The sequence below is a fragment of the Anopheles darlingi genome, chromosome X, assembly GCF_943734745.1.
Source record: "Anopheles darlingi chromosome X, idAnoDarlMG_H_01, whole genome shotgun sequence".
Taxonomy (NCBI): domain Eukaryota; kingdom Metazoa; phylum Arthropoda; class Insecta; order Diptera; family Culicidae; genus Anopheles; species Anopheles darlingi.
In genome coordinates, this window is record NC_064873.1 from 10,273,499 (window position 1) to 10,297,917 (window position 24,419).

The 24,419-nt window shown below is 52.8% G+C and overlaps 3 protein-coding genes across 4 annotated transcripts in view; 1 reads left to right on the top strand and 2 right to left on the bottom strand.

The window, feature by feature from the left end:
- The window catches only part of LOC125959683 (AF4/FMR2 family member lilli), a 43,509-nt gene that overhangs the window by 12,920 nt on the left and 6,170 nt on the right, over positions 1 to 24,419 (top strand). For both annotated transcript variants that reach the window (XM_049692578.1, XM_049692661.1), the window contains exons 3-4: positions 6,135 to 6,551; positions 16,465 to 16,809. In XM_049692578.1, coding sequence (XP_049548535.1) covers positions 6,135 to 6,551; positions 16,465 to 16,809 — 762 coding nt within the window. The remainder of the gene's footprint in view (positions 1 to 6,134; positions 6,552 to 16,464; positions 16,810 to 24,419) is intronic.
- LOC125948080 (cytochrome P450 4d2-like) lies at positions 17,307 to 18,839 on the bottom strand. The gene has a single exon (XM_049673812.1). The coding sequence runs from the start codon at positions 18,837 to 18,839 to the stop codon at positions 17,307 to 17,309; it is 1,533 nt and encodes a 510-aa protein (XP_049529769.1).
- Positions 19,714 to 24,419, bottom strand: part of LOC125949440 (cytochrome P450 4d2-like) — a 10,811-nt gene continuing 6,105 nt past the window's right edge. The window contains exon 2 of the mRNA XM_049676484.1: positions 19,714 to 21,178. Coding sequence (XP_049532441.1) covers positions 19,714 to 21,178 — 1,465 coding nt within the window. The remainder of the gene's footprint in view (positions 21,179 to 24,419) is intronic.

A 24,419-nucleotide genomic window follows, 5' to 3' on the forward strand; every position in this document is an offset into this window, starting at 1 on the left:
GTCAGTATATACAACGCCTCCCCGGGAGGCCCCAACACCTAGCGGGTGTCTGGTGTTCTAGAATGTTCCAGGGGCTGGACTGCAGCGCCATTACCTATTTACTGCAGTCAGACCCGTTTGCAGAGGGCCAGAGTCTTCTTAACGGGCTATGGTTAGTGTTTTTGAAGATTTTTTTTGGCGCAGAAACTATTGAACTACATGTTTTCAAGTGAATACCATATTACACGTAAACTTTTCAAGAACATTTGGTTCTATTTTGGGGCAGATTCATGGCATGCAATTTAGAAAGACAGAAAGTCTGCAAAAATGTACTTTTTGCGGTGCCTATCATAGCTTTCTGCTGGATCATCGGAAAAATACAAATCAACATTCTTTTGATAGGTCATAAGTTTATCCAGACAGCACCAGTCAAGTGTTTGTTCAATTTTCAACTTATCGATTTCTGGCAGATTTTTGAAGTTGGAGAAAAGTGGTGCAATTTACAATTTAGCTTCAAAAAACGAGTTTTAGATTATTTTTGATTTAAAGTATCTACAATTTTTATAAAAAAAAACTCCACGGGACTCGACCTGGCAGATAGTATAATGATTGGGTGTTCAAAATTTAAAATCGATCGGTTCAGTTGTTTTTATGTTACAAAGGGCACCGTCTTTGAAAATGTAGGTTAGTGGAAAAACGCTTTTAAAGTAGCGAACGATGCATTGAACAATGCATGAAAGGCAGTTGGTCAAAGATCAATATCTTTGTCAGCTTTGCTTCGATTGATCCAAAAAAATCACACAACACTCCTGAAAGGATACACGCATTCAAGAAATGTAAAAATGTAAATTCAAGAAATGTAAAATGTGAATTTAAAAAAAAATAGATACTATAGACCAACCCCCCCACTTCACTGTTATACGAAAAAAAACATGAAAGACGCAACCTGCATTTTTTTTTATCGTGCAAACGTGCACAAATACGTTCAAACGTACAGTCGGTACGGGCGCTCCCGGAGAAGCGCATCCAGGCATCTGCTGCCATCCACGCTGATGTGCAGAATTAGCTGAAATGCTCGCCATAGGGCGCCATAGGGCAACGACGGTCTCTATACTGTTTCTTCACAACCGTATCCGCTAGATCCGGGGGCACAGCGATAGGCGCACTTCACAATGAACCATCCGGCGGCTGGTGGTAGGTACACTCCACCCGCGCGCGCGCTCGCTCGCCGCCCTTGTGACCTATTTCTAAGCGAAGGCATGCGGCATGCGGTTCTCCGTCCGTCCGGCCGTCCATCCGAGCCGAGTTCTTCAACTAATTACGCCGAACAGCGCCTTTTGAACTCGAACCGACCGGATCGAGCGCTCGAGTTTTTAATGTTGATTCACCCGCGCGCCCGCGCCCGCGCCCCCGCTACTACCACCTCCCTTACCGAGCTAATGCGCGTTACGCGCTCGAGTAACGCGCATTTGTTTGCGCAATATTGGTTGCGCGCAACGGTTTGCAGTTTGTTTGTTTTTGGGGTGGCGGGGTGGGCGGGGTGGGCGGGGTGGGCGGGTGGCACAAAACGCGTGTGTTCGCGGTTGTTGGCAACCCGGTGGATTTTCGCTTTCGCGGTGCAAACTGCACGCCAACGCGTCACTCCAAATTCGCTATCCGTTTCTTTACGTTATCGAAAATGAAAGTCGCGGCTTGGATGCGGCTGGGTGAGCATCACGCGGTCCCGCCGTTTGGAGCACTACTCTAGCTCTAGCTCTAGCTAAAGGTTATGCAACCCCTTGCACCACACAACCACGATCGCGATCGCTTTTAGGTTCGCATTACGCCATCGGCAAGCACAAGAATGGTTAACAGACGGATGGAAGGGAGAGCGCGGGGGGTTGGGGTGTGCGTTCAGAACGGGTACGACGTGTGTGTACACCCTGCCTTCGAAGATCGTTTCCGCTTGCTGGCCTTTCTCCGAGACGATAATTGCGCAGCGGACACATTTTACTCCATTTCGTAACAGTCTCTCCCGTCAGTGCTTGCTCCTTGGATCGATCAATGCCTAGATGTTGATGCCCAGATGCCCAGCCCGGGCAGCCTGGCCTGGCCGAAGGCGGACACACTAGCATCAATAGCAGTGGAGCGCAGCCTGCGTCTAACTTTCCTCGGGTTGCTATTTATCTTTCACTTAGCCAAAAAAAACAAATAGCAAGAGAGAGAGACAAAGAGAGCGAGAGAGGGTAGGGGGAAGAAAAGCTGCGGTGCATCAGTAGATCAAGATTCCGTTGTGGCGCGCAGCGGTGCCAACGCGCCTCGTCAGCGTCATTGGATGCTCTCGGGCTCGTGATTCAGATTGCGGATGAGCGGATGATGCGGACGAAGGGGAGGAAATCGTGTCTTGGCCAAGCCGGGCCCCTGTCAGTGGGAGCGTCAGGAAAAAGGCAGCAGCAGCAGCAGCAGCAGCAACAGGGAGAGAAAGGCCAGATGGGCGGGGGATTGTTTCATTCCATCGCGATCTGCATCGCCTTGCCTTGCCCCGCCAATTAGATGCCGATGCCCTTCTGCTATTCGCTGCTGCTGCTGCTGCTACACTTTCCATCGTGGTAAACGGTAAAATGGCGGGCAGAATGTCGTCGTTCATACCGCATCATCTCCCTGCTCGCCGCCAGTCTCGACTTGCATTCACTGCGCATTCACCAGTCCAGTCTCTCGCACGTCAGTCAGTAGGTTTTAACGTGCGCGTGAGTGAAAGGCCAATAATAACGTCACGATCCCGTCCGCCTGACCGGTGAATCCCCGGGCCCGGGCCAAACGTAGGGCGCGAATTGATCTCAACCAACCAACAGTAATTTTCCGGCCGGCACTAAAGGAAGGAAACGAGGAACTAAGCAGATAGCACAACGCTGGTGGATTTCGCGAGTGTCCACTAACGCACAGCAATTTGTTGCTGTTGTTGGCCACAAACAGTCAAAGTAGTGGTGCCATAGGAAGGAATTTCGGACGAGTTTCCTTTATTTGAATTGAAACCTAGCGAGACGCACGGTAGATGCTATAAACAGTTGGTGCCAGGTGGCGAGGTGCTATAAAACAGAATGACAGAACTTGCGCTACACATAGACTAACGTATGCATTTAAAAAATAAAAGAGACAAAATTTGAATGGTGATAAAAAAAAGGAACTATGATCGATAATTGAAATCTGTAAACTGCATTCCGGTAATTAGCCGGAATTTTGCGACATGGCGGTCAAAAACACGTTTTGCACGCTTCAGGTTTTCAGTTATTTCTGATCAATTCCTTCTCCGTTTTCGACAAAAACAAAAATGTTGCAATAGATGTTAGAATTCAGGTTTGCACCGAAATTGTCGATGGGATGCAGCGAGAGGATGTTGCGCATGCTGATCGACTTACGAGTATCATGTCGATATTTAGCCTAAACAATCTCATTTAAGGATCGGTTTCGTACCAGATCCGGCCAGATCCCCGCTTTTTTCGTTCTCATTGTGTTCCTTGATGAACGACGAAACTTCCCACAGGCACTTGAGGCTGTGAATTTCCCCGCTCACGGCCATTTTTTATTGTCAGCCACAAGAACAAATGATTGTCAGCTACAGCAGCACCTTCTTGGCGGACTCAGGGGGTGAAATTAACTTCACTCCAGAGGTTGAAAAAAGAAAGTGTTCTTCATGAAGGAAGTAAAAAACAGAAGTACTTTTCCAATAGTTGCCATCCAGGATGAGATAAGCCTCACGATCCATTAACACCGCCACGTGGCGATTCACTGGGGAAATCTTGACTTGCCGATCGAGACGACGAGTGAACTGTATTTCGGCCTTTCGGACATGTATAACTATGTTCGTCAAGGAACTTTTGCACTGTTGGGTCCGTTACACCGACCATTCTGAACAATTTTTCCTTTTCCTCTTCAGCATCCTTTGGTGCTTTGAACGCGCAAACGTCAGAACGGAATAGCTTCACTATTTTCCATCCATCACATTCACAGAGTTCAACTGATAGCGATTTTAATTTTTTTTTGCCAGTAAACTGATAAAATATGTAACTTACAGCACACAAACATCTGTCTTCGACTTGTTTTTTTTAATACTAATTCAAAATTTGTCTCTTTTTCAATGCATACGTTATCTGTGGCGCTCCGGTTGCAGATGTTTCGATCTCGCTGGATTGTGTTCTGCATCGCGTTTGCTGTGCGTGTGTGTGTGTGTTTGTGTGCCCACTCCCCCCCCCCCCTTCCCCTTCTTCTTCTTCCTGCACTCGCCTTGGACACCTCGTTGCTAAGTGCAGCTGTTAAAGCATTTTACTGTTAATTAAATTCAAGCATGGGAAGATGGGACAAGGGAAGGGAGGATTTGGAGCATTCCGGAGGGCGCTGCGATAGGCGCACAATCAAGGCGCTATATAGCCCGGCGGCCGGACCCGGGGGGGGGGGGGGGGGCGGGAAGGCGAGCGATTAGTTCCAATTATGTCTGCCCAGAACCGGGGGGGCGGGGCGCGCTGATGTCATGGCGGATGATGGCGGGTGATGTGATCGAAGCGCGAAGCTAAACTTGACTCACCGCAGCTGTGTGACTGTGCCCGGAAGTAGTGCTGCCTTGCCCTGTTCGCGATCGTGTCCCACACACACACACACGCACACACACACACACGCTCGAATCTAGGCCGCACATCGCTTCCTCGCAGCACTCTCGCTTGGCGTCGTCAGTAATGTCTAGCTTGGGGAGGGGGATGGGGAGGAAGGGGGGGGGGGAATGTCTTCGGTGCGTAAACCGTGCGTGTTAAGTGCCTATCGTGGTCGGTGGATGATGATGATGGCGGCATGGCGGGGGTGAGGGTTGGGGTTTTGCTCGAATCAAAACGAATAGGAACAGCGGCCGCACGGCGTTCGGCGTTAATCGGCGTTTCTCCCGGGGGGGGGGCTCTTGTATCCGGAGCTGCTTAACGTTAACCTCCCCCCCGGTCCCCCACCCCCACCCCCAGATTTCGAACCCAGATACATTGTTAGGAAGTCGCGAAACGTCCACCAGCCTCCGATCTGTGGTCCGAGCAAATTGGTCCGTAATTGAAGGCGTTGGAGAACGGAGGGGGGAGGGAGGAGGAGGGGGTAGAGGGGAAGGGAGGTCACGATGACGGGGGTGATGGACGATTTTCTTCGATTTCTTTCTTCTCCCCGGTGTGTCGGAGCTTTCTCCGAGCTCGTAGCGCGACGCGCCTCTCCTGTCATTAAGATGTTTTCCGTCTGCATGCGCGTCGATCGTTGGGTCGTGAGGGAGGGAGGATGGGAGGGAGGGAGGGAAAGCGATGGGCAGCTTGCAGAAGATCATTGCAGGCTGCTCCCCTGCCACCTACCACTGGGCTAGCTGGGAATTTCCCACGCCGTTCGTTTCGATCTCGAGAGTGGCCCAGAGAGAAAGAGATAGAGAGAGAGAGAGAGAGAGAGAAAGAGAGAGAGAGAGAGAGAGAGAGAGAGAGAGAGAGAGCGGAGCTGCCTGCCTGCCTTTCCATGCCAGAGATGCCTCAGTGATGCTGTCGCGTCGCGGGAGTCCAATGTCAGTTCTTTACCTCGTGTGGAAACGTTTGTTTTATTTAATCTAGCCATTGGGGTACTAAACCTTACAAACTACATGTATAGAATTTACAAACAACGGTCATCACTAAAAGCCACTCCCTCCCCCCCTTCCCTCTCTCCTAGACAGCACCTGGTGGCTACTAGAGGCCCATGAGGGCCATTTACCGGGGTCCAGCTCCGTTTGAAAGTAATAAATACGTTTATAGCGCTCGGATTGATTACTTGCTGCGGCGGTACCTGTCTAGTGGGGTATCACCCGGGTATTGATTTCCCGGGGCCGTTCTGGGTCCCACGATGCTGGACCTCCTCCGTGAGTCCTGCCCTTGACTGACTCTGACTGTTGCAGCTGCGCTGCGCTGACTTCAGTGAGTGGTTCGTCTCGCAAGCGTCTCTTGTACGATTTCATTTTCGGTCTGCGAGGCGTTTAATGAGGCGTTACTCGGCCGCGCTCGGAAGCTGTATAAAAGCCAAAATCTAGCTTATAGGGATACCGAAGTAGTTCTGGAGTGTTTTTTTTTCTTGTGGGAACTGCATTACATCTTGCTGATTTTTCTTTCTCTCATTCTTTTTTTTTTTTTTCCTGTCAGAGTTTCATTCGGCTCATCCAAGGGCTCGATGGTGGAGACGCTGGTGTTCGAGACGCCGACACCGCTACCGGAGCATGCCGAGCGGGAGTTTTGCCAGTCACCGGCGGTGCTGCTGGGGGCTGGCCACACAACCGTACACAGTGGGGCCAGCGTCGCCGGCGGCGCCACCAGCGGTGGACCACTCGTGCACCACCTGCATCATCATCATCATCTGCCGGGACCACCCCAGCCGCTACATCAACCCTACCAGAGTCAGCATACCACGTATCAGCCCTATCATCATCATCACCAGCAGCAGCACCAGCAGCAACAGCAGCAGCAGCAGTACCCATCCCATCATCCACAGTACTACCAGCTGGACGGTGGACTCATCGCCGGCCGTCTGCACGACGACAGCGGCATCGAGTTGCAGGAAGAGTAAGTCCAGCCAAACAACCCAAACAACAAGGGGATGGGGGGTGGGGAGGGGAGGTAGTAGAGGTGGTCTTTGCTCGATCAAGCGTGTTTCAAGTACGTCGTCGTGCTCCACTTGCTGGTGACATAACTGCGAACCAGCGCACCGGAACAACCTCATTATGCTGATTTCGCGCGGTGCGATCGGTGGCAGCCGTTTTGCGCTACCTATTCAAAACGCCGGGAGGGGAGCATGAGGGACGGGGCATTTCCGTACGGGGAGGGGCGGTGGGGGCGAGGAGCGGTTTGATTGCCGTTTGTCGTCGTCATCGTCGTCGTCGTGTTGCCGTCACAGCCGGGAGTGTGTGTGATCCAATCGATTCCCACGATTCGCTGCCGATGCTGCTTGTTGACGTGGTGGAGGGAGGGGGTTTAGGGATCGCGGGGGAAACCCTTCCGTAGCGCTGATCCGATCCGAGAGATCAGTCGGGCACGCATGGTTGGATCGGGTTTGGTGATCGCGATCAACTCGAAGCCAGGAGCCAAGGGGAGGGAAGAGGTTGCGCACGTCCGTCGACCATGGCTCAGCCAACCTCCACCCCCTCCCCTCCCGCGGGGGGCGATGACAGAGCGCATCACACGACCACGTGTACCAATCACCCAACCCTTCCTCTCCACCCTAGGAATTCAGGTGGTAAGGGTTGGGGAGAGGGATGGTTTATCAATTATCGACCCCATTCGAATGGGGTCGTTACCGCACAGAAGTAGTCGTTGTTTATGTGTTTATCTAAATGAGCAGTGGCGAGTCAGGAGAAAGAGGGAGAGGGAGGGAGGTGGGGAGTAGCGACTGACTGAAGGGTGGTTCTCTACTGTTTTTGGGGGAAGGGAGGAGGTAGGTGCGCGAGCCCGCGATGAGCAATTTATCAAATGGGTCAGACCTTCAATTACTTGCAGGCACACTTCGCTTCGGGAGCGGCACCCAGCTATTTTTAAACTATTATCAAACAAAACACGCACACAAACACACACACACACACAGTGCGCGAGCCCGCGGACGCATGCTTGAGGGTGGAAAACTATAAACAGCAGGGAAAGCGAAGGGGATGGTTTTTCTTTTGGTGGATGGGGGGGGGGGGGGGGGCTAGGGGGAGTTAATGGAGGTGCAGCCACACAAACACATCAACCGATTGTCCATGGGCCATGGGGGAGTAGAAAGAGAAAAGGCGTTGCAAACCATGTCAATAAATTTCCCATTTAGACTAAGAATGGGAGGGTGAGACGGAGGGTGCTTGAGCGCTCTCTCTCTCTCTCTCTCTTTCCTCTTCCTTTCTCTCTCTTTCTCTTTTGTCGCTCTCTCTCTCTCTCTCTCTCTCTCTCTCTCTCTCTCTCTTTCTGCTCTCTCATTCTTTCCATTTCTCTCCCTATTCTTCTTTCTCTCTTTGGTCTCTGTGCTCTCTCGCTCTCTGCTCTCTCTGCTCTCTCTCTTTCTCTCTTTCTCTCTCTATCTCTGCTCTCTCTCTCTCTCTCTATGCGAGAGTGCGTCACTCACGCGCTCAGGCGGGCTCCGGCACTCAAAATGACATAATCGACATCGGAATGAGAGAGAAAGAGAGGGTGCGCTGTTGCCATTAGAAACAGCTCCGTATGGTATCTATCCAGCGCGAAACAGCGACTGGGGGCTGGTGGTGAACGATGAAGGGAGAGTAAACATTTAAGTTACGCAACCCTTCGATGCCCAGCGCTGCTGCGGGAGCGCCGTCGTCACATCGCTGCGCTTTATCCTGCGCGAGCTACCCGCTATACTCTATAGGCTACCTGTAGGCGCTCGGTACCTTTTGTGGTGCTGGTAGCGTTCGTTGCCCTTTAGCAGGCGCCTGTTGTACCGAGCTAGCATTTTCATCATTTTTAGCATCTTTTATAGCAGCCATATGACAACGGGTATGCCAATATGCGCCGCTTAATGTTTTCAAAGGCCACTAAGCGGCCTCTAGGCGGCCAGATTTCTTGACCTGTCATATAAAGTGGCCGCTTGATGGCCACTAAAAAATTAAGCGACTCACATTGCATATCTTTTGTGATAGGGGTGGTACATTGCAAACAGACCCGCAGCAAACTTCGGATGGCGTTTCGGTGCTTTCGATTCTTGGCCGGACATGGAGAATAATAAAGCCACGAGAGAGCGAGAGAGAGAGAAGAGAAGAGAAGAGAAGAGACATACAGAGAGATAGAGAGAAAAAGAAAAAAAAGTGAGAAAGAGGGCTTGGAAATATTGTTAACTGATAAACACAAAAATAGAGAAATAGGTAAATAACCAATATATACACCTCAACCGATTCGGTAGGCTTTCCGATTCAAATTGCATACATTTAGGGGCCGAACATTTCAAAATTTGGCCGTTAAATAACCAGTGGAAAAAACAAGAACCTTAAACATGAAATTAATCAATTTATGGTGCGAAAAACTACCCAAATACTTTCTTTCGACATTGAAAATGTAATGGCATCTCCCTCCGTTCTTCTGTAATAGTACTATTTAACGTTTATAATGCATTTTTTAAAAGATATTTAACTGAAAAAGTGTGTATGTTTTTGGAACAATTATTATATCTAAATCATCTTTTTATCTAACTGGAAGGGACGGGGGAAGGTACAAGCGATGTACTAGGTATGTACTCGCTCCCTCCCCACCCCTCCTCCACTTTCCACATGTATTTCTATGTCCGGCTCATTCTATCGGTTATCTAACGGCAAAATTTTGAACTGGATAACCGCTAAAATTATTTGAATCGGTCGAGGTGTATGTTTTGGTTTTTTACCGAGAAATAAATTGTGCGCGTTCCATGTTTGTGCGGCGGTGCGTCAACTGCGACTGTATGAAGGGTTAAATGACGGATGCGCAACCCGTGAGCACTCACGACGGTCGGTCGGTCTCGGTCGCGGTCACACAACTACCTCACCGTTTTTGTAACACCCCTTGCACAGTTAACTACATGCGTATACACGCGGCTGCTCCTGCTCCGAGGCTGTGGGGTGGTGTGCGTGTGTCCGTGGCCGTCCGTCCGTCCCTTTCTCGCCCTCCTCGTCCTCGTGTCCTTTCGGTTTCCGCGGCGTCCGCACGACCGTGACACCCTGATCATGAGTTCCCGCTTAGTTTGCTGGTGAGTGGCTTTTACGGGAGGGGTGGTGCGCACGAGGCAGAGCGTGTACGCCTGCTGTCGCCATCTCCCTTCGGCCACCGTCACCGCTCATCCGTGCGATGCGCGTTCGTTCTGCCTCGTCGATTCTTCGGTCGGTCGGTTGCTGCTGCTGCTGCTGCTGCTGCTGCTGCCGCTGGTCAACGTTAACCCCTGCCTGGCACAGTCATACACACAGCCAAAACCAAACGACGACCACACACACCACCAGCAAGCGGGTGTGCACCCCTTAACCAACATCATCCCTACACGAGCGCCTCTTTGCCAGATCCAGGCACGTTACGCTCCTGCTAGCGGCCCGAGTTAGTCTCCCCATCTCTCTCATCTTCTGCTCATCTCGGTGGCCCGACTTTCGTCTGCCGGTGCTGTGTGTTGCCCTATAGAGTGCGCTGTACTTTGACGACAACGACAACGACGACGACGACGACGACGACGACGGAGCCCGTCCGTCCGTTCCGTTTCCGTTTGCGAGCTGCAATCGCGCTTCGATCGCGAGCTATCCGGGAACCAGCAAATCGCGACCCGTAAAAACCGTCGTCCAGTTTTATCTAGCCGAGCGAGAGCGGGTATGTACGTCGGGAAGTCAAGCGTTTGCCATGTGCTGTGTGTATGTATCTTCTCGATGGCTGGCTGACGGCGGTCGACCACCAAACCCCGGGGGGAAGCACATCAACATTTGGAGGAAAGACACCTAACCTAATCGCCTGAGAGTAGCACTGAGCAGGGCTAACTAGCTGGAGACGCTGACCGCGCACCACTGACAGCAGCAGCAGCGTGTATGCTTGTGTGTGTATGTGTGTGTGTGGATTGTGCGTGCGCCGTTCCCGCAAAACGGCCACTCTCCAAAAAGTCCCGTTGTTCCCACAGGAGAAGAAAAGCCCACAAGTGAAATATGCGAATACGGGTGATGATGGTGTACGTTCAATCGTGTCCGTGTACATGTACGTGGCTGTATGGACCGTGTTTGTGTGCGTGCGTGTGTGTGTGTGTGTGTATGTATGAATGTCGTGTAGTTGGGAAAGCGGAAAACGGCCGGACGAACAGCTTAAGCCAAGCCAAGATAGGACACCAGCGCTAGGGCTGAGACGGGCATTTGTATGACTGCCCTACGAGTGTGTGTGTGTGTATGCGCGCGCTCGTGTATGTGTGTGTGCAGGTAGTGGTGTTAGCGGGTCAAACAGGGTTGCTCCTGTACCTCTCGCTCTCGCTCTCTCTCTCCCTCACTCCAGGCGGTGACCGAGCAAAACATCAAACAATACACATGCCAGCAACCAAACAGACAACAGAAACACACATCCAAAAGAGAGCCTCCCTAGGCCCGGAAAGTTATGCCCGCGCGTTGTTCCGGTGCTGCTGCTGGCTCATAGCGGTACCCGCCTTGTGCCCCCCCTACGCACAGGTCTACGGATCGATTTTTGCCACTTTCGGGCGTCCAACCTGGCCCTTGGCCCGGCCCGGCAACAATCCCAGGTCCGCCTTCTCTTCAATCAGCCATCATCAGCCACCCGAACACAGAGATATAACGCCACCCCCAGGCCGTTAAGCAATAGTTGTCATCGTTGTCGTCGTGGTCGTCGCTGTTGTTGGCGGCGAGGTCAACAGGCAACAGTTTTTGGTGTGTTTCCAGGTCTCCGGGGGGTCGCTCCCCAGGCCTCTCTCTCTCGCATCTCTCGATTCGGCGAATAGTGCATCTGGATGGGGACAGGGAGACCGAGAAGAGCAAGCAGAGAGCAAGAGTGGTGATAGTAGTCCGAAAAACGGAGAGAGACTGGTCGTGAATGGAGTGAAGGATAGAGGAGCGGCCAAGGTCACGTCACGACGGCTGCTGCTGCTGCTGCTGCTGCTGGCAGCTAGAGGGGGAATGTCACAAAATCTCCCCCTCGAAACTTCCAGTCCAGTCCAGCTCAGGCCAGCCAGTTCAGTTCTGAGACCGCTAAACTGCTCGTTACTGACCGACTACCCCCCCTTCCCGGCCGGCCCAACCCCTTCACCGAGTCTTCGCATAGCGCGATAAAGCGCGGCATTGTTTTGCTATACATACTATAGCTCGGATTTCGGTTCGGCCCCAGAGAGGCTAACTGGGCTAACAACAGCTGGTGGCACATCAAGCGCAACGCCCATGGTGATGTGATTTTGTGTGCGGCGCCTTTCGATGCGCTCCCCGTCCCGATACACACACACATTCATTCACGCCACCTTTACCGATACATTCAAGGTCAAACAGACGGGGGATGTAAAAATCCCCAAAAGAGCAACCCCCACCCCGATGCGCTTGTTGCGAACCTGTGCTTGGTTACCTGCAGTTGCCGCAGAAGTCCCATGTCCTGGTGCACTATAGACACACACACACACACACCTACACACACCTACACCGAACCAATGCAGGCATGTGTTCTGTTTGTGCGGGAAGATGACGCGGGTTTTCAAAAGACTTCGATCCGACCCAATCCGATTCAAGCATGATGATGATGATGATGATGATGATGCACGGCAATGATGTCACCGCCACGCCAGAGCCAGAGGACAACCGTGACGACCTTCTCTTGCGTGTGCTGGCTGGCGTGTTGCTAGTATTGGTATTTATTTCCACTACCACTGCTGCTGCTGCTGGTGCTGCTACTGCTGGTGGTGTGCGCATGTGTGACAGCGATAGGGACACTCCTGGCCCTGCCGCCGCGTCCGTCCGTTCGAGCTGTTTTTGGGAGGTTTTGGCGCGCACTTGCCCCCCCCCCCTCCCCAACCACACCCACCGAGGAAGTCTACTTCCAGGGGGCGCAGTGGAATTGAACGCAATGGATGGATGGAATGGAGATAATAGAAAGCGAGTCACTTCCACAGCCAGCCCGCTGGAATGTTTACAGCGAGTTTGACCCCCTCCCCCCCGCGCTCTTTCCCTGAGCAGGCGTGCTCGTAAACTACCAACATACGAGGATCACACTCGCGCACTTGGGGGGGAGCTCTTGCGTCAATTGGATTAATTGGTTTGGTTGCAGAAGAGTGATCGGCCGGCGGCGATCGGCGATCCGGCGGGGCGAGCAGATTAGGGGACGCAAACCCAGCGGGTAATGGGTCCACCCCCCGGCCCTTCAGCTGCTCCCCGATGATTCCCGTCCCGCGAACGTCTCCGATGGTTTGGAGACGCTGTTGAGCGGACAAAGATCGCATTGATGCTGCCACAGTGTGTGTGTGTGCGTGTGTGCGTGTGTGTGTGTGTGTGTAACGCAGATAGGTGCGTCCCCACAACAACGCTTGGCCTGCTTGGGCAGCAAACGCAAGACATTTGTGGAATGTTTGAATTAACACGCCTGTTGACCCGTGGTCCCACCCCCCCCCCCCCCATCCACCCCTCCATCCCTCCTACATCTACTAGAGAGGGACCAGCCAGCCAGCAACCGTAGCTGACGGCGGCATATGGCCATCACGCACGCACCCTGCTACTGCCGCTGACATATACGTCGCCAATGAACAGAATGGGGGTTTTACATTCGGGACGGGTGTGCGTGCGTTGCATGTATTCCTGCCACTAATGGCACGGTGGCGGTGGTGGTGGCGGTGGCGGTGGCGGTGGCGGTGGTGTGGTGTGGTGTGGTCGATGGATTTTGATAGCGGCCACAGGCGCTCCAAAGAGTTTCGGGGGTGATGATGGTGGGGCCGTTTCAGGTGTTTCATGCGCCCGCCCGCCCGCCCGGCCGATGAGTCGAAGCTTCTTCCTCCCATAGCCCTTCCCAAAGCACAAACACACACACAAGCACACGCTAGTGGTAGTTGGTTCAGCGAAGTGCGCAGCGCAGCGCAACGATGATGTCGATAACTATAAATAGACCCCTAACCTACAAAAACTGCCTTTGGTTGCCTGTGGTTCCATTCCTCCATTACGCCCTTTATCTCTCAATCGTCCCCTCCCTCCCCTCCTCTCTCTCTCTCTCTCTCTCTCTCTCTCTCTCTCTCTCTCTCTCTCTCTCTCTCTCTCTCTCTCTCTCTCTCTCTCTCTCTCTCTCTCTCGCTCTCTCTCTTTCACGCACTCGCAAACGCACTCTCTTCTCTTCCTACCTTTCTTCATCCCTTAGGCCAACAAAATCTCTCAAAACGGAAGTAGTGTGTCTACCTGTTGTGCTTGTTGTTGTGTATGCTGGATTGTTGTTGTTACTATCGTTGGTTCCCTAACCTTCCCGAACGATTTAGACCCCCCACTCCCCCCCCCCCACCCCCGCACTCCGTCCCGGAAATCACATAGGGTGCATCCCGGGTTTTTTTAAGGGTGGTGCGGGGTGCGGCCCCGTGAGGTCATCATGACGAGCGTGCGCGCGCTCGCGCCCCAAATGTTTCGCGTCCCGGGAACGTAGGGGGAAAGGTGGTCAAAGGGGAGGAGGGGAGGGGGTAGCTGTCATCTATTGAGCGGCGTCGCCGTTGGAACGGTACTTTGAACCGCAACGCCACACGGCCACCCCCACCCCGTAGCAACAGCAATAGCAGCAATACCCGTTCCCAAGCGTGGTGTTTGCAGGGCTGGAACAATAGGGTTTTATTTCAGCGATTGGTCTGGTCGGTCGGTTTCTTGTACTCTTGGTTGGAGTCTGGTCGGTTCTCAAGAAGCTGTGCTTCATCGTAGCGGCCATTACGTCATCATCCCCCTTTTATGGGTAGCTTAGGCGGGGGGGGGGGGGTTAGTAAATGCTTCCGGTGCTTGTTATGGCCACAGCACCATCCCTGGTTGCGAGGAAGGAGGAGGAGGAGGAGGAGGGATTGTGGTGGTAGACGAGCATCCATACATCGCTCTACACGCACCCAAATGCCCGATGACATCACGATGGCAAGAGCGAGATCACTGGAGGGTGGACGTATGTCCATTCATTGGTTCGTGTGTGTGTGTGTGTGTGTGTGTGCCCTGTGCGCGCTGGAGCAGACAATGTTGCTAATTTCTGGTTTCGGTATTGGTGCTGCTGCTGCTGCCACTGCCACTGTTGCTTCTTCTTCCTAATATGCGAAACACCTCTTGTGACACACCCACCCCCCACCCCGCACTCCCCGTGGCGCTCTACTCGATCGTCGTCCGCCGAGCGCTGGTGTCGTATGACATCATGCGCAGCGCAGTGTTGTTTTGGTTTCTGTGTTTGACACCCTCCGCCCCAAATTCATCGGGAGAGCGCGCCACCGAGCGTTGCGCACCGGTGAAAGGCCGTGAAAGAGTTTTGTAGTATGTGGGCTAACTCCGAAGGGGAGGGGAGGGGAGGGGGGGAGGGCGCAGCCCCTGCGCTGATGCAATGCCGACGGTCGATCGGTCGGTTCAACTGCTGACACCACCGTCATTTGCAGCACACTGTTGACCGCACGTGTGCGCGTGCGTGTGTGTGTGTGTGTGCGCGCGCGCAAAACTGCGCAGTTGCGCACCTGGACCAGACATAAATATTCTAGATTAATTTACCCTTGACATCGACCCTCTTCCTACTACTCCTGCAAAATCACAGCGACTGCCACCCCTGAGCGCGCGCGCGTCTGTGTGTGTGTGTGGGTGTGTGGAAAAATGGCAAGGGTGTGGGGGGAGGGGGAACGGGCGCAGATATTCGAAAGGATGCTAATGAACTGACAGCTGAGGGCGACAAGCAGCAGCAGCAGCAGCAGCAGCAGCAGATTCCAGCTATCAAAATTCGCCACCAAATCTAATCAAACGTTCGTTTGATTCTCTACAGTGTGAGCTGTCGATTCCCACGTGTGTGTTCGCATACCAATGAGATCATCTCATCGGTCATCGGCGATTCACCTTAACAACACAACACAATCAACAGCGATTGTTGTCCGCTTTGGGCCTGGAGTTTGGTCCGTTCTTTCCTTCGATTCCGACACAATGTAGCGCCGCGCTCTGGTTGATCTGGCAGGGTACCTGTGGCGCGCACCATCGGGTAGTAGTAGTAGTAGTAGTAGTAGGGTGGTGGCTACTCGTTATGGCAAGCGACTTTGTACATACTACCACGCTACGCGCTTCTGCACCATAGCATTCGAGTACCACTGGATGCGCTGCTATGCAGTGCAGTGGACTGGGTGAAGAGGATTAGGATGGGATGGAAGGGGGTGCTTGAAACTGAGGACGAACTGCACACCCCTCTTGCCCGCCGCTTATTACATCGCTTAAAGTGTAGGCGCACAATAATAATGAATACACTCTGTGTATTATTGGGGGGTTGGCTTACACTAGGTCCCCGAGTGGGTTATGACTTGCACGCGCGCTGCGATAACGGTGCTAACCTCCCGAGAAGCGGTGGCGTAACCGACCATCGTCATCCTTGCGTGCATCGCTGCCGCCATTTAGGCGCCAACGCCCGATCGATCGGGGAGCTGTTTGACTTGCAAAACGATTACAATGTTGTGGTGGTAGAGAGGAACGGGTACATCGCTCGACATCACGACACACTACTGCCCTCGTGAACCAGTTGCTCCGCGAGCCGAACCGAGGCCAGCTTCGAGGTTATCGATTTCTGCTTCTGGTTCTCGTCCTAGAATACCCGCACTGTGTCGTGCAGTCTATGCGTGCGCTAGTGTGCGCTCCAGTAGTGCATTCAGTTCCACAGCAGCAGCAGCAGCAGCAGCAGAAGCAGAAGCAGTAGTAGCACAGTGCCAGTTTGTTATGATATTTGCTTTACCTTCGTCTCGTTTTCTCTCTCACACTTTCTATCTCTCTCTCTCTTTTTCTCTTTCCATTTTTCCGCTTGCTCTGTGTGTGTGTGTGTGTGTGCTGCTTGGTCGGAGCAGAGTAGAGCGCTCGAAGGTTCGTGTCACTTTCTTTCAAAGCAGCAAACCACAATCAATCAGCCCGCCAGAGTCGCTGCATCTGTACGGTGGCCAGAACCTGATTCACTTTGGTGCCGGCACTGTCGGCGAGGGTGGCGGTGGCGCAGGAGGTGGCGGAGGCTATGATAACAACAACTCGGCCCTAGACACATACATTACGTCGGCGGCACTCAATCAACAGTACGACGCGTTGCCCGGCCATCAACAACAGCAACTGCAACAGCAGCACCTGCACCCAGACCAGTGGAACTCCAGCATGGCTGCCGTCTACGGGGTTTCGCCGTCATCCTACAATCGACAGATGAGGTAAGCGATCCCATCACCCATACGCTACGCCCTATATAGTCACTGACATCCCGCTATCCTTCTAGTATTAGACGGCTTAGTAGGCACACGGTTTGGTGCACAAGTTGTAAACAGAGCAATGTGGCTAGTGTCGGAGCCTCTGTTTGTCAAACTTCATAGAATATTCATCACCAATAGGTCCCCTAGAATGGCTAGGTACGACACAACCAGCAACCAGCTGCTCTAGCTCTAGGGAGAGCCAGCGCGGATACCGACGCTCGCCAAGCTACTGAAACGATCAATGACCTTTCGGTCGGTGCCGTTTTTCTTTCCATCTGCGCCGAGGTCAACGGGCTAATGCATTCTTTAATGTCGCGTCTATCTACCCATCTCGTGGTTATATTTAGAGGAGAATATGCGTGTCAGTGGAGGGTTGGTGTTCAGACAGCAGAAAGACCTAGACTCCACGGTTGTAAAGCCGGATCGCATGTGTGCGAGTTTGTCGTCCATGTGGTCCTCTATCGTCTTGTGGTAAGCCGAACCGGTATACCCTTGTCCGGGCGCAGCACCAGGTCCGTCTTCAGGCGTACCTCGTGCATAGTGGTGCCCGGATGTATCCGATAGTGGGAGACCATCCGAACGAGGGTGATCTTCATCTCCATCATCGCAAACCGCTGGCCGATACAGTTCCGCGAGCCAATGCTAAAGGGAATATAATCGTACGGTCCGCGGCGTTGCGTGCTCTCGTCGGCAAAGCGTTCCGGATCAAAACGCTCCGGATCCGGGAACACCTCGGGATTGCGGTGGATCACGTATATCGGTATGGTGATGTCAGTGCCGGCGGGTACGGTCACTCCGTTCAGCTCGAGATCCTCCACTAACCTGCGCCCGATGAACGAGACCGGTGGTAGCAGGCGCAGTGACTCCTTCACTACCATGTCCAGGTACTTAAAGTTCTGGAGCGTGCTGTAGGTCAGAGGAACGGTACGGTAGTCCGGTCCAAGGGTATCGATAATCTCTTGGAATAGACGCTCCTGGATGTCGGGATGCTTGGCGAGTTGATAGAAGGTAAAAGCGATGCCCGAGGTGGTGGTGTCATGTCCCTCGAACATGAACGTATCCACCTCCTCGCGTATGTCCAGATCACTGAGCGGCTGTCCGTCGATGGTCACACTGAGTAGCAGATCCAGAAACGTTTCCTTGCGCTTCGAGTACAGATTCTCCTCGTTCATATCAAAGGAGACGGTGCCACCGGTCTGTTTACTGCTCAGCAGTTGTTTGCGGCGTCGTTGAATGACGGCATCGGTGAAGGCGTGCAGCCGGCTGATCAGCTTTCGCTGTTCCCAGGCATGCGGGATTAAGTACCAGTACACTTGTGGGTAAGACACCAACACATGAAAGATGCGCAAGAGGATGAGCTCACTCATGCGCTTCACATCGCGCACGTACTGGTTAGTCGGATCGTGCTGGGCGCTAATATCAACGCCCATCGAAGTCGCACAGATGCTATCCAAGGCGTACAGCGAGACAGGTTCGTAAATGTCAAACTCCCGTCCGCTGTTTGCATGCTGCCTTAGGTTTTCCACCAGTACGTTCGCCTCGCGGTTGAACACCTCGGCAAAGTTCTCCAGTATCTTGAAGTGGAAGGTCGGCGTGATGATCTTGCGCCGCTGGAACCACTTCTCGCCCTTCGAGATGAGCAAACCCTGACCCAGCCACAGCTCAATGAACTCGTAAATCGAGGACTTTTGCGTCTTCTTCGCCATCGCCACCTTCTCCACGTTCTCCGCACTGCACAGGATCAACTGGTGATTGTTGAACAGTCCCCAGTTGAACAGATCCTTCCCGTAGTCGGTGTGCATTTGCACCATCTTCTCGAAGATGCCCGGTATGTCGTGGTGTGGATACTCGAGCAGATTGCCAAAGATCCAGTGCGGGCGTGGGCCGCTAAATTGGCTCGCAATATGATGGAGATGTTGACGCTTACGGTATGCCTGCACAGCACAGTACACCAGCCAACAGGCGAGGAGAAGCGCAACAAGCGATACCATACTGGTCTGGATTGCGAACTTTCGAGGCTGCCCGTGAACCGTAAACACTTTCGGTGGGATCAGATGAGCTACTGTACTCTCAAACGTGTGTCCACTGACTGGTGAAATTTTGTTCGATAAGCAGCCGCCAGACGAGCCACTCTAAGCCCTTCAACAGTTTACCACACTATCGTAGGAGGCAAACAATGTTATAAGTAGACCCACTTCTTCTACCTAACTGCTCGATGGATCGTATAACTTATGCATCTGAACAGCAGATATTCTGAAGCGCTATTGAGTAGTCTACTGATTTGCTCACGTTCAAGAGATAGCGCACGCCTTTCTTACTGCTACTTACTACGGGGATTAGCATTTGAAGAGATATCGCAACGTCCAAACCATTCATGAATCGGTGCAATAGCTGGAGCATACTCCTGTCACGAACTAGTAGCACTTGTCCATTAACAAATACAACAGCAAAGGTAAACTATCCGTTTTGTACGAAGTGTATGGCTTCAAGTACACCTTCTGGTCTGCTCTGTTGGTGCTAGTAATCTATTTCTAAAGTTCCTTCGTTTGTGCTGTTTCCACTAATCCAATCGTCGCGACCCTGATTCAGGAGCCCTCGATAGAAGGTGATAGTGAGTGACTGGTTGGCTTGACGCACGATCCCTGGAGCATTCTTTTCCCTTATCTGTCAGCCGCCGGATTTGCGATTACTGCTATCTGCGCAACCCTTTGCTCGATGCTGAGTACCGCGATAGCAGCTTTAGCGACCAACCCAGTCCGATGTGATGGAAAGGAGTGACGCAGCTGACGGTTTGTTAAATCAATAATGGTTTATTGTGACTATTCCCTTTCCGCTACATTTGCTGCTGTTGCCGCTGCTGCTGCATTATTTTCGCCCTCGAATCTTGATCGGAATGGTTTTGTCCGGGCGCAGCACCAGGTCCGTCTTTAGGCGTACCTGCGACATTGTGTCGCCTGGCAAAATTTGATAGTTAGCTAACAGCCGAACGAGGGTGATCTTCATCTCCATCAGCGCAAACCGCTGGCCGATACAGTTCCGCGAGCCAATGCTAAAGGGAATATAATCGTACGGTCCGCGGCGTTGCGTGCTCTCGTCGGCAAAGCGTTCCGGATCGAACCGCTCCGGATCCGGGAACACCTCGGGATTGCGGTGGATCACGTATATCTGTATAGTGATGTCGGTGCCGGCGGGTACGGTCACTCCGTTCAGCTCGAGATCCTCCACCAACCGGCGCCCGATGATCGAGACCGGTGGTAGCAGGCGCAGTGACTCCTTCACTACCATGTCCAGGTACTTAAAGTTCTGGAGCGTGCTGTAGGTCAGAGGAACGGTACGGTAGTCCGGTCCAAGGGTATCGATAATCTCTTGAAAGAGACGCTCCTGGATGTCGGGATGCTTGGCGAGTTGATAGAGGGTAAAGGAGATGCCCGAGGTGGTGGTGTCATGTCCCTCGAACATGAACGTATCCACCTCCTCGCGTATGTCCAGATCACTGAGCGGCTGTCCGTCGATGGTCACACTGAGTAGCAGATCCAGAAACGTTTCCTTGCGCTTCGAGTACAGATTCTCCTCGTTCATATCAAAGGAGACGGTGCCACCGGTCTGTTTACTGCTCAGCAGTTGTTTGCGGCGTCGTTGAATGACGGCATCGGTGAAGGCGTGCAGCCGGCCGATGAGCTTTCGCTGTTCCCAGGCATGCGGCATTAAGTACCAGTACACTTGTGGGAACGAAGCCAACACATGGAAAATACGCAAGAGGATGAGCTCACTCATGCGCTTCACATCGCGCACGTACTGGTTAGTCGGGTCGTGCTGCGCGTTAATATTAACGCCCATCGAAGTCGCACAGATGCTATCCAAGGCGTACAGCGAGACAGGTTCGTAAATGTCAAACTCCCGTCCGCTGTTTGCATGCTGCCTTAGGTTTTCCACCAGTACGTCCACCTCGCGGTTGAACACCTCGGCAAAGTTCTCCAGTATCTTGAAGTGGAAGGTCGGCGTGATGATCTTGCGCCGCTGGAACCACTTCTCGCCCTTCGAGATGAGCAAACCCTGACCCAGCCACAGCTCAATGAACTCGTAGAATCCGGACTTTTGCGTCTTCTTCGCCATCGCCACCTTCTCCACGTTCTCCGCACTGGATACTATCACCATATGGTCGTTCAGCAGTCCCCAGTTGAACAGATCCTTCCCGTAATCGACGTGATTTTGGACCATCTTCTCGAAGATGCCCGGTATGTCGTTGGCCGGAAACTCGAGCAGATTCCCGAGCAGCCAGTGCGGGCGTGCACCGCCGAAGTGTTTCGCGATGTGACGCAGCTGCTTGCGCCTCTGGAGGACCATGCGTAGGCCCACCATGCACAACACCACCGCAAGGACGAGCGCTTGTAGCACCATGCTGTATGCTCTCGTTTGGTTGGCCGTTTTCGAACTGAATCTCAGCTGCTGTACTTACCTTAATATATATTTTCTCAGAGCAAAGAGTACAGAGCATAGCTCCACGCACGGTACGCTGATAAAGACCAGCTAAGACATGCACCCTTATCAGCGGTAACCCGCTTGCGATAATTCGCGCCATGACTGACTACTTTTGGCGACTTCTGACCAGGACCGACCGAATGGCGCGTCAGAAACACCCGGTGTGCGCGCCATCTAGAATACCAACGCCTCCGATGATGACTTTGCACAATGACTCTGATAGATTCGTATGGGCGTTATCGGGCGGAGCACCAAACGAAACGCCAAACATACAAGTCATCCCGAGTAGAACCACATAACCCCGTTTCGCTCTCATCGTCCAAAAGGGTAAGACCCTCCAAAAGGGTAAGAGTTATACAAATGAGGTCATCCAATGGGCGAAGGTCTTCTACAAAAGACGATACGCCGTACGCCGCCTTACTAAACCGCTGCACTCGCATTGCATCATCCTCATTTTCAACATCATCAGCATGAACAATCTGCAGGAATGGTGGAGCTGGTGTGCTCCAGACGCAGATGATTCCATGGCGGATAAACGGCAGTTCCACTTCAGGATGTTCTAAAAATATCATATCCTCCTTTCTTCACTCCCTGCCCGCCCGCCGCCCTTCCTTGCCCCTTTAGAATGTTGAGCTCACCCGACGTTTTGAGCGTGAGCGTGTGCATCTTTGTGGAAAGCGTAGAAAGCGTGATTTGTGGCAAAAAAACAAAAATGGAAACACGAACCAACGAATTGATTAGTCGTTGGCCGGCTCCTACCATAACCACCACCGCTGACGTTCTCGCAAATGGCGTTTCGGCTCGGCATTTCGTTTCTTCCGCGTGCGGGTTTCTCCTAGCATGGCCAACGCTCCTGTTCAGTTGGCGCCTTCCGCCGCCTTTAGTTTCACGGAACCCTGTTACTGCTGACGCACACAATCAGCACGCAATAGCAGCTGGTCGGGGCGCGCACTCGAGATGCTTGGAATTTGGGCCAAACGCTATCCAATTCAATAATTGATTTCTACCAGCCGGGAAAACAATCGGTAAGAAGGGTACAGGCGGGGCAGAGAACCGAGAACAGAAATGACAAGGAACACTGCCTCTGTGTGTGTGTGAGAGAGAGAGAGAGAGAGAGAGAGAGAAAGAGAGAGAAAGAGAGAGAAAGAGAGAGAAAGAGAGAGATAAAGAGAGCAAGGAGTGTTGCCAGTAAGGTTGATGAGCGATGTTTGTGATAAGGATTTGCAGATCACCAGGCGCGCGATGCAGTGAACCGCAATAACACACGCACACACGTCCGCTGAGAAGGACGAGCAGTAGCAGTATCTCCTGCACCAGGTTCTAGTGAGCGATGGCCGCATTAAAATACTAGCAACATTTGCTGCTGCTGGTGGTTGTTGGCGTCAGGGAAATAAGCACTTTCCCATACAACAACAAAAAACGCAAGTTACTCAGTTTTCAGAGTTACTGCTGGTCAGATCCTGTCTACTCGACACGAGGGGTGGTGTGCGCACGCTGACCATAGAGAGAAAGAAAGAAAGAGAGAGAGAGAGAGAGAGAGAGAGAGAGAGAGAGAGAGAGAATGAGCCAGAGAGCGTCGCGAATGCACTAAGCGAGCGAACGAGCGCAAGTCGGTGGTCGATCGGTGATACCTCTCGGCCGTCACCCGGGAACTCATTTTCCGGCGCTCACACCTCCCTTTTCCCCTATACCCAGACACACACACATACATACACACACGGGCGCGCGCGCGCAATCAAGCACGCGCGCACGCGCCCACTCTTCACCGAGAGGTGTATAGTGAAGTGAGTAAGAGGTGGGAGAACGCTGGCCTGCCCGATGGCGTTGCCGCCATCTTTTTCCATTCTGATGGCGCCACTTGGGCCGGTAAGGGATGGCCAAGAGGCAGGCCGAGAGGGGGCCGAGCGGCCGATGGAATGCACACTAGCACCGTTGATGATGATGATGAGAGCGACGGTCGCACACACTAGGCCCGTAGGCCGTGTAGTTGCTCGGTGAATGCGAGAACGGACGATACCTAGCTGCTGCTGTTGTCCGTGCACCACGCGGGTAAAACGCGCACAAAGTGCTACTGCTGCTGCTACTGCTGCTACTGTGTTGTCTACTGTAGCAGGTCGCTTACCCAGGGACTGCTTCCGATTGTTTTGTTTTGCCATCCACCCAGTTCGCAAGTTCGCTAAACCGACCAAAGAAATTCGTGCTGAAAAACCAAAGTAAAAGTGCGCGCGCGTGTGTGTGTGTGTGTTTGCGGGTGTGGGGGGAAGGGAGAGGGGAGGGTTGTGCGCTCGGTTGGGTAGTACACAACGTGACAAAGTATGTCAAAACGGCACTCTCAAATGGGCGAACACAGCCTGTATAGGACCGATTTCGTCTGTGATCCTGTTCCTGGATTATGTGTGTATGTGTGTGTGTGTGTGTGTGTGTGTTAATAAGGGAGCGCAGTGTGGCGCAGTGGCAAAGGGAAGCCAGACACAGACAGTGCAATAGGAGTCCGAAGAGGGGTGCCCCTCCCACCCTCACCTCTTTGGTTTTTTGCACGTGTAAAGGTCACCCAGTGACGAAGGCGAGGGGTTGCGGGTCTGTTACTTGGAAAATTAACAACCTGCTGGGACCCCCTTGTCACCCTGTAGAGCGTTCGATCACAATCAACCAGTCTCAACACAAACAACAACCACCCCTTGGTAGCAGGCCGGATGTGGCGCACCCATCAGCCACCCTCACCCACACACGCGCACACACACACACACACACACACACACACACACACATACATACATACAGAACAGCAACAGCGGAAAGCAAACCCAGCAATAATGGGATGCATGACAGGCAGCAGCAGGCACCCCCGCGGTCTCCAATCCAATCAGCTGCCCCCCCCCCACCCTCATCGTTACCGATGACCAACGTTTCCTGACGGCGATTTTCCATTATACGACGTTTTCGGTCAATTTCCGAAGCCCGCTTCAGCAACCGGAAATGAAAGACCGGAGGGGGGGGGGGGGGTGGGTTTGTTGCCTAGGGGAGAAAAGAGAGAGTGCAAGTGGTGGATAGAAAGGATCCAAAGCTTCTCCCCTACTTGACTGCCTTGCTAT

Bases quoted from the DNA above. Each gene is read 5' to 3' on its own strand.
- LOC125948080 (XM_049673812.1), bottom strand. From the start codon at position 18,839: ATGGTATCGCTTGTTGCGCTTCTCCTCGCCTGTTGGCTGGTGTACTGT.